This window comes from Chiloscyllium plagiosum, unplaced genomic scaffold (assembly GCF_037043375.1).
Source record: "Chiloscyllium plagiosum isolate Xiang-an unplaced genomic scaffold, Cpla_swu_hap1 HiC_scaffold_46, whole genome shotgun sequence".
Taxonomy (NCBI): domain Eukaryota; kingdom Metazoa; phylum Chordata; class Chondrichthyes; order Orectolobiformes; family Hemiscylliidae; genus Chiloscyllium; species Chiloscyllium plagiosum.
Genome location: NW_028270184.1, coordinates 12603700 through 12622118, shown reverse-complemented (window position 1 = coordinate 12622118; position 18419 = coordinate 12603700). Strand labels below are relative to the sequence as shown.

The window sequence follows — 18419 nt, the reverse complement described above, 5'->3', positions numbered from 1 at the left end:
ACTGGCGTCTTCAAATGAGCAGTTCACTGCCAACACTCCCCCCACCCTGGCTTCCTCCCCCTTCCCAACCATTTAAAATCATGAGGGGCATAGATAAGGTGAATGACAAGTGAATTTCCCGGAGGGTGGGAGATTTCCAAACCAAGCAGCATGTTTTTAAGGTGAGAGGAGAAGGAATTTAAAAGGACATGTGGGAGGCAACGTTTTTACACAGAGAGTGGTTTGTGTGTGGAATGAACTGCCAGAGGAAGTGGTGGATGTGGGGACAGTTACAGCTTTTAAAAGACATTTGGATAAGTTCACGAATAGGAATGGTTTGGTGGGATATGGGCCGAGCACAGGTTAGTGGGACTAGTTTAGTTTGGAATTAGGCTCAGCATGGACTGGTGGGACCAAAGGGCCTGTTTCCATGCTGGATGACTCCAATACTATGACTCTGTGGCAAGTGGTGAAATTTGAATCCAGGAAAATCCGGATGCTATAAATCTAGCATCTGTGTAATGATTGGTGTAAAAGGCCTGTCCAGTGCGCAAATGTCTTCCAGGGAAAGGAAACCTGAGGGTCTGGGCCTACTTGTGTTTCCAGACCCACCACAACATGGTTGACTCTTGACCGCCCTCAGAAATGGCTGATGCAGTTCAAAGGGCAACGAGAGCCAGGCACCAAATGTTGGTCTTGCTTATGAGCCACGAACCAGTTAAAAACAGCCCTCATCCTCCATTCAATCAGACAGTCAGTCTGTTAACAACAAGCATTTTCTTTTTTAAAAGTGGATCTCATTTACAGGGGAAGCCTTAAACAGAATATGTGTGCTTGATGTCAAATATTGACATTTTACAGACTGATCGATATATACAATTAGGCCATCAGAGCACTAAAGAAGTATAGATCCTAGATTAGTAACTAATGGTGTCTGACTATCAGTGGCCAGACATCCTTGTTGTTCTTGGCACATCTGAATCCCTGATTCCACAAAGTCTGTCCCACCATCTACAAGGCACAAGTCAGGAGTGTGATGGAGTACTGGAAATGTGTTGCTGGAAAAGCGCAGCAGGTCAGGCAGCATCCAGGGAACAGGAGAATCGACGTTTCGGGCATAAGCCCTTCTTCAGGAAGGGCTTATGCCCGAAACGTCGATTCTCCTGTTCCCTGGATGCTGCCTGACCTGCTGCGCTTTTCCAGCAACACATTTCCAGCATCTGCAGCCCTCACTTTCTCCTGTGATGGAGTACTCCCCACTTGCTCCAACAACACTTAAGAAGCTCAACACCATCCAGGACAAAGCAGCCCCTGTTTGATTGGCACCGCGCACACAGACATCCACTCCCTCCGCCACCGACGCTCAGTCGCAGCAGGGCGTACCATCTAGACGAGGCACTGCAGGAGTTCACCAAGGCTCCTTGGGCAGCACCTTCCAGACCCATGACCATCTCGAAGGACAAGGGCAGCAGATACATGGGAACACCACCCTGCTGCAAGTTCCTGTCAGCTTCTCGTCATCCTGATTGAAACCACATTAGCCGTTTGGAAACGAGGGACGGGCAGGAGATGTTTTGGGCATAGCCACCTTGGTGGACATACTGTGAAAGAATTTTAAAAAGCGGTGCTTTGATCCCAGAAAGCGGTGAACCACTCAACCAGTCTGAACCCCAGCGCAAACTCCTTCACCCGATAACATGACCACATCAGAGGTCACCATCAGGTCGGTGAGGGACACTTTAGAACAGGCAGTTATTAAAAGGAGTCTCACCCTCAGAGCTCTCTTCATTTTGGGTCACATAGGTCCACCGACTGAATAATACCCTCACACACACATTAACTTCACCCCGCTCCCTCGGGAAATGCGCCTCAGTAATACTGTCCGAAACAATTCCCACCACCACCGTCAAAAACGTTCAGAGGTACCCTCCAGAGGTATCCTGCTCCAGATATGCCTGTCCAACGATATCTCAAGAAGTACCCTGCAGAAATTTCCTCAGAAATACCCTCCAGCGATACCATAAGAAATAAGAAGTAAGGCCATTCGGCCCATCGAGTCCACTCCACCATTCAATCATGGCTGATGGGCATTTCAATGTCACTTACCCACGCTCACCTAAAATACCCTCAGAAATGTCCTCCAGAAATACCCTCTTGAAATACCCTGAAAGATACTCTCCAGAACTAGCCCCAGAGATACCTCTGAAAATACCCGTAGTTATGTTCCAAAAATGCCCTCGTAGATGCCCTCAGAAACACCCCAGCAGTGCCCTTGGAAATATCTTCCAGAAATACCCCAAGAGCCACTCTTCAGCCACTCTTCACTCTACTGCCAGAAATATTCTCTAGAAATTGCCCCAGATGTAAATCCCAGAAACACCCTGCAGAAACTCTCCTCAGAAACTCTCCTCAGAAAGTGTATATCAAGACACACCCCTCTAGAAGTTCACACAGCAGTGACTCTTAGAAATTACCCCTCCCCACCCTCAATAATTTCCCCAGTCACATACCCACAGTAAGACCCCTGGAATATCCCCACTAATGCCCCCACTCTTCACCTTTACTGAAAGGGCAGGGTGACAATAAGCCTGTCACAATGAACCCCTGAACTATTCCTCTTGAAGGCCACTCCAACTTCCGACAAATGGCGTTTGTTTTGATGAGTGATTTTTCACGTCCCAGCACCCAGTTGGAGAGTGAGCTGATTAAACTGAAAACCTCTGAACAGTAAAAAGATGTCAGCTGGCTAGACCAAACAGATGCTGGTGCCAGTAGTAATGACTTGGACTTGGCTGACTGCTCAGAATTAGCAGGCATTTCTAAGTACATGGAATTTCACCCTTCAGCTCCAGAGGTGGGGAAATACAAAGAGAAAGGTTTAAATCTTTATTACCATACGGGCCAGAGGTCTTGGAGAGCAGCATCCAAAATAGCGCTGCAAGTTTGTAGTGTGTTTCAACGATAATCCGGTTGTCTTTTAAAAGGATAACGGTGTTGTTTATCTTATCACCTGGATGGCTTCATCAGGCGAGATGAGCATTGCTTTTTCGCTGCCGGGTCAGTAATCCAGAGGTTTAAGATAATAATCTGGAGATTTCCCAGTTCAAACCCCACTTTCGAGAATTTGTATTCAGTTTTTAAAGGATCTGAAAGGAAGAGGGGTTGTGTTTCCTTAAACAATACAGCAGGTACCGCTCATCCCCTTTGAGGCTGGAGCTCAGAATCCAGTCTGCTTCTCCAGTGGCCGTAAAGTAGTCCTCTGTTTGTGACGTTATACATTTTGATTGGAAGAATAGAGGTGCAAAGGGACTTGGGCATCTTAGTTCAGGATTCTCTTCACGTGCAAGTTCAGCTGGCAGTTAGGAAGGCAAATGCAGTGTTAGCATTCATTTCAAGAGGGCTAGAAGACGAGAACTGAGATGTACTACTGACTCTGTATAAGGCTCTGCTCAGACCGCATTTGGAATGTCCTGAGCAGTTTTGGGACCGTGAGGGAGGGGGCCAGAGGCAGTTTACAAGAACGATCCCAGGGGACGAAGGGCTTGTCATATGAGGGGTGGTTGAGGACTCTGGGCCTGTTCTCGATGGAGTTTAGAAGGACGGGGTGGGGTCTGAGTCAAACTTACAGAATACTGAGAGGCCTGGAGAGAGTGGACGTGGAGAAGATGTTTCCACCAGGGGGAGGGACTCAGACCCAAGGGCACAGTCTCAGAGGGAAGCAACAACTCGTTAGAACTGAGGTGAGGAGAAGTGTCTTCAGCCAGAGGGTGGTTAACCTGAGGAACGCCTTGCCGCAGAAGGCCTCGGAGGTCAAGTCATTGGGTGTCTTTGGGACAGAGATTGGTAGGTTCTTGATTGGTAAGAGGATCAAGGGTTATGGGGAGAAGGCTGTTGCAAACCACATCAGCCATGATCGAATGACGGAGCAGACTTGATGGGACGAATGGCCTAATTCTGAACCTACATCTGATGGTCTCCCTCATGATCTTCGGTGCTGGAAGTTTGAACCAAAGCTTTCTGGCCTCTGTCCTGTCGAGTCCCGTTTACGTTTTACCTGCTTCAGTCAGGTCACCTTAAAATCTATTAATTTCTCGGGGATTGGTGCCAAAGGTTATTGGTTGTTCAGGCAGCATCAAGATGAGCACTTTTGCAGTCAGAATTTTATTCCAATTTGCACACCACAAGCTTCAAGCACCCTGATGACCCTTACCCCATCCACACCCAATTTCTACCCATTTAACCCTTGATTAACATCTCAAGTTCCATTGGATCTCAGGCAGCCCCCACCAGACCCTACTAGATAATCAAGGTTAGGCCATAGTTTACTCAACCTTCAATTCCAGCCGGGAATTATACCTGAACCAACATCACTGAAACAAACTAGCTTGCCCTTGTCTCGTTGCCACTGGTTACAGCAGCTTGTTGTGGACAAGATGGCTGCTCCATTCCCTGGGAACCGGCATTGAGAGTGCGTCATTGACGGCCAATTGCCTTGGGAGGGTGGAAAGGGTGACAGAAACGTCTCTGAGGAAGGAGACGTGCTCTATCCCCTCTTCCTCCCCACTCCTGGTCTGCTGCAGACTGGCCTCTCCAAGGCAGCATTGCATCATTAACGGGACAGCGAAGGCCTGAGTGGGGCGGGGGGCAGGGAGCCCTTCCAAGAAACGGAGCGATGGATGGTTTTTGTTTACTTCTGGAAGCGACTGCTGCGAGAGAAGGGGGTTGGGGAGGCTGGCAAACCTTCAGGAAGACGGGACCGTTTTGGCTGTTGTGCTTGTTACCATGGCGATTGTGTTCCATGTAGAGAACAGCAGCAGAGAAAAGTCAGTTGAGAGCCTCAAGGCCGGCTGAGCTCTGGGAGCCATTTTGACCCGGTCACACACACAGCCCTCAAATGGAGCTCGGGCACCGGGCTTTCTGTGTCACAGGAGCACGCCTGAGAGTGAGTCGGGCGGTGCTTTTGTATTTGAGGCCTGCTTAGTCTGTTTATCTGAGGAGGGATGACCTGGCCATGGAGGGAGTGCAGCGAAGGTTGATTCCAGACTATGAAGAGAGACCAGATCAGTTAGGATTATATTCACGGAGGTGTTCAGAAGGATGAGGGGGGGCAGTCTCATTAAAACAAACCTGTAAAATCCTATCAGGATCAACGCATGAAGGATGGTCCCGAATACTGGGGAAGTCCAGAGCCAGAGGGTCACGTTCTAAGGATTACGGGGTAAGTTACATAGAATCCCTACAGTGTGGAAGCAGGCTATTCGGCCCATCGTGTCCGCCCTGTGACCCTCTGGAGAGCAGCCCACGAACACCCACCCCCCTTACACTGCCTTCTTCCTGTAACCCTGTATTTCCCACGGCCAGTCCACCCTAACCTGCGCATCGTTGGACTGTGAGAGGAGACCCACGCAGACACGGGGTGAACGTGCAAACTCCACGCAGGCAGTTGCTGGAGGGTAGAATCGAATGCAGGTCCCTGGCGCCGACCACTGAGCCACTGTGCCCGCCCAGGGCGAAGAACTGAGATGAAGAGAAACATCTTCACCCAGAGAGTGATGAGAATTGTCTGTCACAGAAAGCGGTTAAGGCCAAAACATTAACCTCGGCCACGCAGATTTGAAATGGGCTGAGAGAAAGGGAAAAGTAATTGCGTTTTGGTAATTCAAGCAAGGGCAGGACTTGTACAATTACTGACAGTGTAATTGTACACTGGGTAGTGTTGTAGAACAGAGATACCTAAGGGTTCAGGGACATAATTCTTTGAAATTTGTGTCACAAATCAACAGGGTGGTTAGGAAGGCGTCTAGCATGTTTGCCTTCATTGCTCCATTTGAGTAGATTAGATTAGATTCCCTACAGCGTGGAAACAGGCCCTTCGGCCCAACAAGTCCACACCGACCCTCCGAAGAGCAACCCACCCAGACCCATTCCCCTACATTTACCCCTTCACCTAACACTACGGGCAATTGAGCATGGCCAATTCACCGAACCTGCACATCTTTGGACTATGGGAGGAAACCGGAGCACCCGGAGGAAACCCATGCAGACACGGGGAGAACGTGCAAACTCCACACAGTCAGTTGCCTGAGGCGGGAATTGAACCTGGGTCTCTGGCGCTGTGAGGCAGCAGTGCTAACCACTGTGTCACCATGAGTCGGGACATCACATTGACGTTGTACACGACATTAGTGAGGCCTCTTCTAGGGGTATGCGTATATCATGTTATAAACTGATGAGGGTGGGTGAGTTTAAACTTAGGAGGCACAATTAAGATGAGAGGAGAAAGATTTAAAAAGGACATGAGGGGCAATGTTTTTACACAGACGATGGTTTGTGTGTGGAATGAACTGCCAGAGAAAGTGGTGGATATTTACAACAGTTACAACATTTAAAAGGCATTTGGTTAATTACATGAATAGGAGAGGTTTGGAGGGGCAATGGGCCAAGGTGGGGCTAGTTTAGTTTGGTCGGTGTGGACGGGTTGGACTGAAGGGTCTGTTTCCATGCTGTATGACTCTATGGGAAGTGATTTTCCCTCCCTGTAAAGCCTTCGAAACAGAAACACCCACGGTTATAAGGCTGTCTGATTGGCAGAATCGCCCGGGGCGGGGGGGGGTGTCTGCTGATGTCATGGCACAGCAGCAGTTCACTCCCCTGTCTCTGAGGAATGGGCCTATCAGGAAGTCACTGTTGGGATGAAAGAGGAAGAGGACAGGGAGAACTGGTGGATATCGTGTGCACTGAACTGGCCAGAAGTAAGCCTGACGTTAACATTGTAAACTCGATATGCTGTAATTACCCCCTCCCATTGGCAGCTGAGTTTGTGCAAAAGTGGACATTCGATTTGGCAATTGAAAGATCAAAGACTGTTGCTGAATCCACTCACGATCCACGTCCTGGTTATGCAATTGACCAGAACCTGACCTGGACCTGGCGCATAAACCCATTAGTTACGAGCGCAGCTCAGAGTTTAGCAATACTGCAGCAAGTAACTCATGTTCTGAGTTCGCAAACTCTGTTCATCGTCAACAAGGCGTAAGTCAGGAGTGTGAGGGAATGCGCCCTGCTCGCCCAGAATGGGGGTAGCTCCACACCATCCAGGACAAAGCAACCTGCAACAGTTTCTTCACTCCCTGTACCACAGGGTGCACTCCCTCTGCTACAGTGTGCGCTACAGCAACTCATCAATTAACTGATTGCAGAGTCAAAGGGGTATAGCACAGGAGGAGACTGTTCAGCCCATTGTAGCTTGCACTGGCTCTTCACACGAGCTAAATGTCTTTCTGCCAATTTCCCGCTCTGTCCACTGCCCCTTTCTGACATTTTCTGTGGAGAGCTGATTGGGCTGATTATATTTGATAAGATTCCCCATGGTAGACTCATTCAGAAAGTCAGGAAGTATGGGATACAGGGAGATTTGGCAGTCTGGATTCAGAATTGGTTGGCTGACAGAAGGCAGAGAGTGATTGTCGATAGAAAGTATTCTGCCTGGAGGTGGGGTCCCGCAGGGCTCTGTTCTTGGGCCTCTGCTCATTGTAGTTTTTATAAATGATTGGATGAGGAGGTTGAGGGGTGGGTTAGTAAATTTGCCAATAACACAAAGGTTGGAGGTGCCATTGATAGTATCGAGGGCTACTGCAGGCTGCAGCGCGACCCAGACAGGGTGCAGAGCTGGGCTGAGAAATGGCAGATGGAGTTCAACCTGGATAAATGCAAAGTGATGCATTTTGGAAGGTCGAACTTGAATGCTGAATGTAGGATTAAAGACAGGATTCTTGACAGTGTGGAGGAACAGAGGGATCTTGGTGTTCAAGTACATAGATCCCTCAAAGTTGCCACCCAAGTGGATAGGGTTGTAAAGAAAGCATATGGTGTTTTGGCTTTCATTAACAGGGGGATCGAGTTTAAGAGCCGCGAGGTTTTGCTACAGCTCTACAAGTCCCTGGTGAGACCACACTTGGAATATTGTGTCCAGTTCTGGTCACCCTACTATAGGAAAGATACAGAGGCTTTGGAGAGGGTGCAAAGAAGGTTTACCGGGATGCTGCCTGGACTGGAGGGCTTGCCTTACGAAGAAAGGTTGAATAAGCTCGGACTTTTCTCTCTGGAGAGAAGGAGGAAGAGAGGAGACCTGATCGAGGTGTACAACGTAACGAGAGGAATAGATAGAGTCAATAGCCAGAGACTTTTCCCCAGGGCAGGATTGACTGGGACGAGGGGTCATAGTTTGAAGATATTAGGAGGAAGGTATAAAGGAGACATCAGAGATAGGTTCTTTACACAGAGAGTTGTGAAGGTATGGAATGCGTTGCCAGCTGTGGTGGTGGAAGCAGAGTCATTGGGGACATTTAAGTGGCTGTTGGACATACACATGGATAGCAGTGAGTTGGGGGGTGCGTAGGTTAAGTTACTATATTTTACATTAGCATTAAACCTTGGCACAACATCGTGGGCCAAAGGGCCTGTTCTGTGCTGTACTTTTCTATGTTCTATGTTCTATAAAAGAGACCAAGGAAGGGTTTGGAGGGATATGGACTGGGTGCTGGCAGGTGGGACTAGATTGGATTGGGATATCTGGTCGGCATGGACGGGTTGGACCGAAGGGTCTGTTTCCGTGCTGTACATCTCTATGACTCTATCAGTTTAGTTCATTTCTGATCAGAAACCAGGCCTTATTCCTCTCTGACTTCATGACAAAACTGTTCACTCTCTTGGCCAGAGAGGGCAATTTCAAAAGCTCAAGGCTCCTCAGACAGCGCCCTCCAAACCCACAACCATGTCCATCTGGAAGGACAAGGGCAGCAGATACATATGGGCACACCACCCCTCTGTGCTGCTCCCCATCCCGATTTGGAAATATGTCGCCGTTCCTTCAGTGTCGCTGGGTCAAAATCCTGGAATCCCCTCCCTCAGGGCATTGTGGGTCAAACTGCACCACTTGCAGCCCACCACCACCTTCTCACGGGGCAACTAGGGGCAGAGAATAAACGCTGGGCCCAGCCTACGACACCCACATCCCATGAAAAAATGTTTAAAATTGTGAATCATGTGTAGGTCAGACTGGGTAAGGACAGATACCCTTCCCTACAGGAATCAGATATTCCTTCCTTTACAATCAACGTTTCATGGTCAAAGGCAAAATTAATGCGTTTAAATTCCACCACCTTCCATCACCCTACGAGAGAAAATAAAGTCTTCCCTGAGCCTCTGCTCAAAGGACCATGAGCCTAATTTATCCCAATAACTCAGCTCTGAAGGAGAGTGCCTGGATCCGAAGTGTTAACTCTGCTTTCTCTCTCCACCCGATGCTGCGCGACCTGCTGAATTTCTCCAGCAGTTCCTGGCTTCCAGCTTCTGCAGCTCTTTGGAGTTTAATTTATTTTCCCGGTTCATCCAATCTCTCTTTGTGACTGAAACTGCCCAGTCCCATCCTGTGTCCCCCACCGTGTCCCATTGTTCCAGGAATTCAGAACCCCTCCACCAACCCCCCCCCCCCCCCCCCAACAACATCTTTACCACCCAAACCCTGAGCCTGTCCTCTGAGCAAATTTCACTCCGAGCAGTCTTGGATGGTGAAGGCGTGTGCCACACAGGGAAGGGAGCCGGATGGTGACGGAACGGAGGAAGGAGTCTCATAGCGCTGTGCCAGACAACACCAAACCTACTCTGTAACAAACACTACATCGGACAGACAGGCAGAAAGCTAGCCACCAGGATACACAAACACCAACTAGCCACCAAAAGACATGACCCTCTATCACCACTATCCTTACACACAGATGAAGGACGACTGGGACAACACACCCACCCTGGGACAGCCGAAACAGAGACACGCACGGGAATTCCTAGAGGCCTGGCATTCCAACCGGAACTCCATCAACAAACACATTGATTTGGAGCCCAATTACCAACCTCTGAGGAAAAGAACCGGAAATGATATCACCCCCTTTAACAGACCAAGACGCATCCAGGTATCCCCCGCTCTCTGAAAGTAGAGCGTTCCTGTGAAATCTTTCACAAACTGAAATAGCGTAAAGCGAAGAACTGTTCATTTATATGGGACGGATGTTTTGTAAAATCGAAAATCATCTACAGATTTCTTTCAGTTAGTGAATACAGGTACTAATGTAGGTCATTCTTAAAAGCCAAGTGGCGTAAAGTGAGCGGGGGATACCTGTAAATAGAAAGTGAGACCGAACCCCAGCGCTTCACCGGAGGCTCACTGGTGATGTCACCGAGCACAGTGACGAAACGTCTGAGAACAAACCCACCAGCTCAGCGAGCGAGCCCTCAACCTGAACCTCAACCCGAGGTACAAACCATCTCTAAAACGGCAAGCCTCTGTGACCTACCTGTACACCAGCGTCTCGTCCACCGAGGAGTTGTACTGGATCTGGTACATCCACACCCGGCGCGGAGAGGCGGCGCTTGGCCAACGCACCAGAGCGCCTGTGTCGGTCACGTCCAGCACGGCAACGATCTCCTCGTCCGCCTGGCCCTCCTGCACCTCCCCCTCCTCCTCGCCCTCCCCCTGCTGCTCGTCTGGGCGTCGCCGGGGCGGCCTGTTGGAGGTGGTGATGTCCGAGGAGCCGGGCCGGCGGTGGGGAGCCCGGGCCGAGCCGTTGCCGCCGTGGGGCAGGGGGATGATCTTGAGGTCGGCCAGGGCGCTGGACTCGCCGGCGGCGTTGGTGGCGAAGCAGGCGTAGGTGCCGTCGTCGGCCGCGGTGGTGACCAGGATGTCCAGGGTGCCGTTGCGGTAGGAGGTCACCCGGGACGAGTTGACGACGATCTTGTCGCCCGGCGACACCCAGTGGATGGCGGGCTCCGGGTCGCCCACCGCACGGCACTTCAGGGTGGCCCGCTGACCCTCGAGCACCCAGACCCGGTGGGTGTGGCGGGTGATGAGCGGCGGCTCACAGACAAACTCCTCCTCTGGCACCGACCAGAAGTAGCGGCCGGCCAGGAGGGGCGGGGCTGCGCATGTCTCCAGGTCGTTCTGACGCGCCAGGCGCCGCAGCCAGAGCAGCTCGCAGTTGCAGTGCAAGGGGTTACCGCCAAAACTGAGGGCCACGGGCGAGAACGGGGAAGGCCCGAGGGGCGCGGCGCCGGCCTGGGAGCGGGCGAAGAGCGGGTCTGGCGGCAGCGTCCGCAGCCGGTTGGACGTCATGTCGAGCCGCGCCAGCTTGCCCAGCTCGCCGAAGGTGCCCGCCACCACGTGCTCAATGAGGTTGTGGTCCAGGTTGAGGGTGTGCAGGTTGACCATGGCGCGGACCGCCCGCCAGGGCACCCGCTGCAGGTTGTTGAAGGACAGGTCCAGGTCCTCCAGGGTGAACAGGAAGTCGTCGAAGGCGGCGGCGCCGATGGTGACCAGCTGGTTGTTGTTGACGATGAGGTGCTGCAGGTTGACCAAGCCGCTCAGGTTGTGGTCCCGCAGCGCGGTGAGCCGGTTGCCGTCCAGGTGCAGCGAGCGCAGGCTCTCCAAGTCTGCGAAGGCAAAGGCCTGGATGGAGCTGATGGTGTTGCGGGACAGGGTGAGGTCCACCAGGCCGGACATGTTGACAAAGTCCTGCTGCCCCACCGCCCGGATGAAGTTGTCGGCCAGCCGCAGCTCCACCGTGCGCCGGTCGATGTTCCCCGGCACGAAGAGCAGCCCCTTGTTGGCGCACAGAGTGCTGAGTGACTCCGACAGGTTCTGACACACGCAGTGAAAGGGGCAAGCCTCAGCCTGTGCTGTCAAGGCCCCGACCAGCAGGCAGCCCAGGAGGAGCCTCTGCATCGTTGATCCGTCAGGGAGACCTGCGGGCAAGAACCGCACGGGATTAGCTCGGTGCACAACCCATCCATCAGACCCAGGGCCAGAATGAGGCCATTCAGCCCATCCAGTCAGCTCCACTACTCAATGACATCCTGACTGATCTGATCATCTCAAGGTCCATTTTCTAGCGTTTACCCCCAATCCTTGATTGTCTTCATATCTATCTTCCTGCATTTTACTCCCCCAGCAGCCTAAAATCCATTTTCCTGCCATTTCACCCCCAAACACTTGATTCCGTGATCATCCTTAAGTCCATTTTCCTGCCTTTTCCCCCAACCCTTGCTTCCCCCGCTAAACCAGGAATGGATATCTCGGAACGAGTCATGGTGGACGTGACAGTACAATGAAAATGCTTCTTGACCACTCAGGCCCTTTCAGGAAAGATTTCTGTTGTCTTTGATTCGCCTGACCTGCATGTGACTCCAAGGGTGGCTTAGTGGTTAGCGCTGCTGCCTCACAGCGCCAGGGACTCGGGTTCGATCGGGCGACTGTCTGTGTGGGGTCTGCACACACTCCCCGTGTCTGCGTGGGGTTTCCTCCAGGTGCTCCAGTTTCCTCCCACAATCCAAAGATGTGCAGGTTAGGGTGGATTGGCCGTGCTAAGTAGCCCGCAGTGTTCAGGGATGTGCAGGTTAGGTGCATTAGTTACAGGGGAATGGGTCAGTGTGGATTTGTTGGGCCGAAGGGCCTGTTTCCACACTATAGGGATTCTATGGTCTCGATCAATGAGGGCTGATTCTTAACTTCGTCCTTGCAAGTTGCTCATTGCCAATTAAGTGGCTTGCCACCTCTTTCTTCAGGGTGAATATTTGGTGCTGGCCTTGTCAGCTCATCCCGTGATGTGTCAGAAGCCTGAGAGCACTTTTCTGAAAAAAAAGATTAATCTAACCAATGTTCCGACTCATCTGAAATCTCTTCACGTCCGTGTCAGAGTAGAGAGTGACTGCTTCACCAAGAGTTAATCCGGGCATAATTCACTACAAAATGGCTGACAAAGTGACCTAGATGTAGCTTAGGTTGGGGGTGGGGGGGAGGTGATGTGGTGGATGCGGTTTACCCGGACTATCGGACTCCCTTTGAAAGAATGGTGCGCAGGAGAAGGGCTGGGGTTGGGGAGGGGTCGGTGAGATGGCGAAGCGGAGTCAATTTGACTAAAAGCTGGTCAGAAGAACAGAAACAGTAATCAAGGGTGTCAGAAGGATTTTGTACAGCGATCGGAAGTGAGCCATGCTGACCCTTGGCAGCAGAAAACATAATAGGATTGGGTGGCGCGGGCGGGCGCCAAGCGAAACTACCGAAATATGTTGTGAAACAGCCTCACAAGGAGCTGCACTGAGAGACCACTTAAATAGAGAGGGTAAAAGCTCCTGTTTGGCACTGAGATCCCCAACCGTGGCCACTTCAGTACTGTTCAGGTGTATTCGTTGTGCCTTGCAAATGTTTGCGCATTAATTAAGGATGGTCTAAGTTTATATTTCAGGATTGTATTTGCAGCAAGAAGGAGTCCAGTGATTTACTCCACTGCTGTATATCTGGTTAAAGATGGGATCGGGAAGCGGGGGGGTGGCTGGGGGCCAGGGATGGACGTGAAATGTACCTGCTACTTCTGCCCAACCTGAGTCAAACTGGCCTATCCTGAGGATCACTGGCACAGTTGCTTCTCCGGAGTAATTGTTCTTCAGGCCACTTGATCAGTGTCAGTTTTAAAATCGGAGGTTGGGAATTCTTTGTTTACGAAGGTGCTCAAATGGAATGACGGGCCAATTTCTGTTTGTGGAGTAGAGTCATAGAATTACCGTGGTCTCGCTCGGCTCAGTGACAGAGTAGGTTCAGGGATATCAGTGACGTTGGGGCTGAATGGCCTCCTTCGGTTTCCACTGAATTGCCAGCTTACCTGAGGGAGGTTGGGGGTTAACTGTGCTCAAAGATTACCCTACACCATATCGTCCTCCAGCTCCATTTAGTCACCCCTCCCCATCCCCATCTGTCATCTCGGCCTCCTGGAAAATCCCTCAGACTCAGACGTCCCCTCAGTTGAATCTGTTTGATGTATACACACACACACCTCTCTCTCTCTGTCTCACAAACACACACACACACACACACATATCTCTCTCTCTCTCTGTCTCACAGACACACACCTCTCTCTCTCTGTCTCACAGACACACACATCTCTCTCTTTCTCTCTCTCAGACACATACACAGACAGACACATGTGCTCAGATACACAAACACAGACATGCACACACACATTGGCACACAGATGCACAGACACACACATGGCTACACACATACACAAACATACATTGATTCATACACACACAGACACGTGCTTAGTGGTGTTATTAATCCAGAGACCCAGGGAATGTTCTGGCAACGTGGTTTCAAATCCCACTACAGCAGATGGTGGACTTTAATTTCAATGAAAATCTCAAATTAATTTTTTTTTGCAAGTCTGGAATTCATGATGATCATGAAAGCACTGTTGATTGTCAGGATAAAACTATCTCTTTCACTATCTCTATCCCATTTAGGGAAGGAAATCTGCTCTCCTTACAAGGCCTGGCCTACAGTGGTTGGAAATGGAAATGAACTGATCTTCTGTGTGTGTCTGTGTGTGTGTGTGTCTGTGAGTGTGTGTCTATGTGTGTGTCTGTGAGTGTGTGTGTGAGTATGTGTATGCCTGTGTCTGTGTGTGTATGTGTATGTCTGTGTGTGTGTGTCTGTGTGTGTGTGTGTATGTCTGTGTGTGTGTGTCTGTGTGTGCGTGTGTGTATGTCTGTGTGTGTGTGTCTGTGTCCGTGTGTGCATGTCTGTGTGTGTGTGTCTGTGTCTGTGTGTGCGTGTGTGTATGTCTGTGTGTGTGTGTCTGTGTCCGTGTGTGCATGTCTGTGTGTGTGTGTCTGTGTCTGTGTGTGCGTGTGTGTATGTCTGTGTGTGTGTGTCTGTGTCCGTGTGTGCATGTCTGTGTGTGTCTGTGTCTGTGTGTGTGTGTGTGTGTATGTCTGTGTGTGTGTGTGTGTATGTCTGTGTGTGTGTGTCTGTGTCTGTGTGTATGTCTGTGTGTGTATGTCTGTGTGTGTGTGTGTGTGTATGTCTGTGTGTGTGTGTGTGTGTGTGTGTGTGTATGTCTGTGTGTGTGTGTGTGTCTGTATCAATCCCAGAGGGCCAGTTAACAAGGATGAATGTTATGTCTCGCCACAGCAACTTGGTAGAATTTCAATTCCGAATACGATGCTAGTCTTGGGGATGGTAACCGTGACAACCATCATTGACAATTGCGAAAGCATATCTGCTTCATGGATGCTCTTCAGTGATAGAAATCTGCCATCCTTACACAATCTGCCCTACATACGACTCCAGACCCCCACAGCGACTCTGAACCGTCCTTCTGAAATGACGGAGCTCAGTTCAAGGGGCAATTCAGGACAGCCGGCAAGTGCTGACTTCCCCGGCAAATCCTGGGTCCCATGTGGGAATGCGGAGAACAGGGGACCCGAAAAACCGAACCCTTCGAGATAGTGACCGTCCCTGTCTATCAGAGCAAAACACTCCCCACTTCTCCAGCTTCTCCTGGCAATATTTTGATGGGAAACTCCCTGGGTTAACCCATCTCACAGTGGTGCCTCTGCTGGGGGAAGGCTGTAACTGCAGCATGACCAGTTTACTTGGCTAGCACCAATCCAAGCGTGACCATGTGGTTTCAAGTGGGCGGAGTTCACAGGAGGTGTGCAGAGTTTGTCAACGCTGAATATAGTCAACAGTGCAGTATGAATCTAGCCCAGAATTTGCAAGATATTATTTTCCCCGGGAGGGTCTTAATTTGGGGAAGTCAAGCGCTCCATGTACGAACATCTGTTTCTCTTGAAACTGGACATCTTTGTCTCTCCCTCTTAATTGCTTCTATTCCCTTTCAACGCATGTCAGTTTCTGTTGTTGGATTCGCTTCATTATTTCATGAATGAAGAGGGTTTTAAGTGGAATTCCTTTGCAGCGTTTGTCAAAATCTCTTTTAACCTTGAAATGTTCCCTCTCCAAATGAGTGCGATCCAAGCCAATTTGCATCAATTTAGCTGCTCTTTAGCCCAAACAGCTCAGGACGCCGTTCGCACGCTGAGTTTTAACTGCTCACGGGTGAGAATGTTTTCCGAATCGTCACTCGTTAAGTGCCTGTCGTCACGGGAATGGGTTGGATAACCCGTGGCACTAAAGCCCCTGAAAGGGGCAGACGCTGCGAGGCAGCTTCGCGCGGGTGAGGGCTCTACATCGAAGGGAGCCACAGTCTCGGAAAAAGGGGGTAATCCCTTTCGGACTGATGTCAGCGCTCCCAGCCACCGGGTCGCTATCACACGTGCGCCTCGGAGACGGGAAACCTCAAGAGGACAATGTCAACCTTTGGAATCTTGGGAAAACTCCAGCCCAGGGGGCTGTCATTGTCCAATCACTGGGCACCTTTCACATCTTGAAATCAGTAGATTCTTGTAAACTAAAGGGGGTAGAGGGATCCACCGTGGGAGGGGAGGTGTTGGAGGTCGGACCACGGTCGCATTGAATGGTGATGGCTTTCTGGGTGCCATGTGACTTATGTCCGCGCTTGTTCCTTGGGTTGATGTAACACATCATGGCAAGGTGATGGCCTCAGGGGTAATGCCACTGGGCTAGTAAACCCCACCTCAACCATCTGCCAATGGACGTCTTCATTTCCTGGTGCCCTTTAGGGAAGATATATTCTGCCCTCCTGTCCTGGTTAGGCCAACCCCGAACCCAGCACCATTGAGCATTGAGTATAGGAGTTAGGATGTCACGTTGCAGTTGGACAGGACATTAGCCAGACCACCTTTGGAGTACTGCTTATAATTCTAGTCACCCTGCTACTGGAAGGATGTTTTTAAGAGGAGCAGAAAAAAATTGACTCGGATGTTCAGTAAGGCGTTCGACAAGGTTCCCCATAGGAGACTGATTAGCAAGGTTAGATCTCACAGAATACAGGGAGAACTAGCCATTTGGATACAGAACTGGCTCCAAGGTGGAAGACACAGGGTGATGGTGGAGGGTTGTTTTTCAGACTGGAGGCCTGTGACCAGTGGAATGCCACAAGGATTGGTGCTGGGTCCTCTAGTTTTCGTCATTTATGTAAATTATTTGGATGTGAGCATAAGAGGTACAGTTAGTAAGTTTGCAGATGACACCAAAATTGGAGGTGTAGTGGACAGCGAAGAGGGTTACCTCAGATTACAACAGGATCTGGACCAGATGGGCCAATGGGCTGAGAAGTGGCAGATGGAGTTTAATTCACATAAATGCGAGGTGCTGCATTTTGGGAAAGCAAATCTTAGCAGGACTTATACACTTAATGGTAAGGTCCTAGGGAGTGTTTCTGAACAAAGAGACCTTAAAGTGCAGGTTTATAGCTCCTTGAAAGTGGAGTCGCAAGTAGATAGGATAGTGAAGAAGGCGTTTGGTATGCTTTCCTTTATCGGTCAGAGTATTGAGTACAGGAGTTGGGAGGTCATGTTGCGCTGTACAGGACGTTGGTTAGGCCATTGTTGGAATATTGTGTGCAATTCTGGTCTCCTTCCTATCGGAAAGATGTTCAGAAAAGATTTGCAAAGGTGTTGCCAGGGTTGGAGGATTTGAGCTATAGGTAGACGGCTGAACAGGTTGGGGCTGTTTTCCCTGGAGCGTAAACCTTATAGAGGTTTATAAAATCATGAGGGATATGGATAGGGTAAATAGACAAGATCTTTTCCCCGGGGTGGGGGTGTCCAGAACTAGAGGGGCATAGGTTTAGGGTGAGGGGGAAAAGATTTAAAAGGGATCAAAGGGGCAACTTTTTCACACAGAGGGTGGTACGTGTATGGAATGAGCTGCCAGAGGAAGTGGTGGAGGCTGGTACAGTGACAACACTTAAAAGGCATCTGGATGGGTATATGAATAGGAAGGGTTTGGAGGGATATGGGCCGGGTGCTGGCAGGTGGGACTAGATTAATTTAGGAGATCTGGTTGGTATGGACGAGTTGGACTGAAGGGTCTGTTTCCATGCCGACTATGTACTTGGGCCCCTAATTGCCCTCTGGAGTGGCGTGAGCAGGTACAAGGGGCATCAAGGCATGGGCAATTCTTTGCCCATATTCTCATCAAAGGGTATGTTGTCAAGAGGCCCCAGTTTCCCCCTTATCGAACGTTAACTTGTCATTACCTCGCTAGCTGGGCTGAGATTAGATTAGATTACTTACAGTGTGGAAACAGGCCCTTCGGCCCAACAAGTCCACACCACCCCGCCGAAGTGTACCCACCCAGACCCATTCCCCTACATTTATCCCTTCACCTAACACTGCGGGCAATTTAGCGTGGCCAATCCACCCTAACCTGCACATCTTTGGACTGTGGGAGGAAACCGGAGCACCCGGAGGAAACCCACGCAGACACGGGGAAGAAGGTTTACATCTGAAGCATTGACTTCTCCACCTCCTGATGCTGCCTGCCCTGCTGTGTTCTTCCAGTCTCTTGCTAATCCACTCTATCCTGCACATCTTTGGACGGTGGGAGGAAACCGGAGCACCCGGAGGAAACCCACATAGACACGGGGAGAATGTGCAAACTCCACACAGACAGTCGCCCGAGGTCC

At 50.5% G+C, this 18419-nt stretch overlaps 2 protein-coding genes across 4 annotated transcripts in view; one reads left to right on the top strand and one right to left on the bottom strand.

Annotated features, from left to right (window-relative positions):
- The window catches only part of LOC122543886 (pyruvate carboxylase, mitochondrial-like), a 931966-nt gene that overhangs the window by 425323 nt on the left and 488224 nt on the right, over positions 1 to 18419 (top strand). The window lies entirely within an intron of this gene.
- lrfn4a (leucine rich repeat and fibronectin type III domain containing 4a) overlaps positions 1 to 18419 on the bottom strand; it is a 30626-nt gene that overhangs the window by 5979 nt on the left and 6228 nt on the right. The window contains exon 2 of the mRNA XM_043682744.2: positions 10329 to 11772. Coding sequence (XP_043538679.2) covers positions 10329 to 11752 — 1424 coding nt within the window. The 5' untranslated portion in view covers positions 11753 to 11772. The remainder of the gene's footprint in view (positions 1 to 10328; positions 11773 to 18419) is intronic.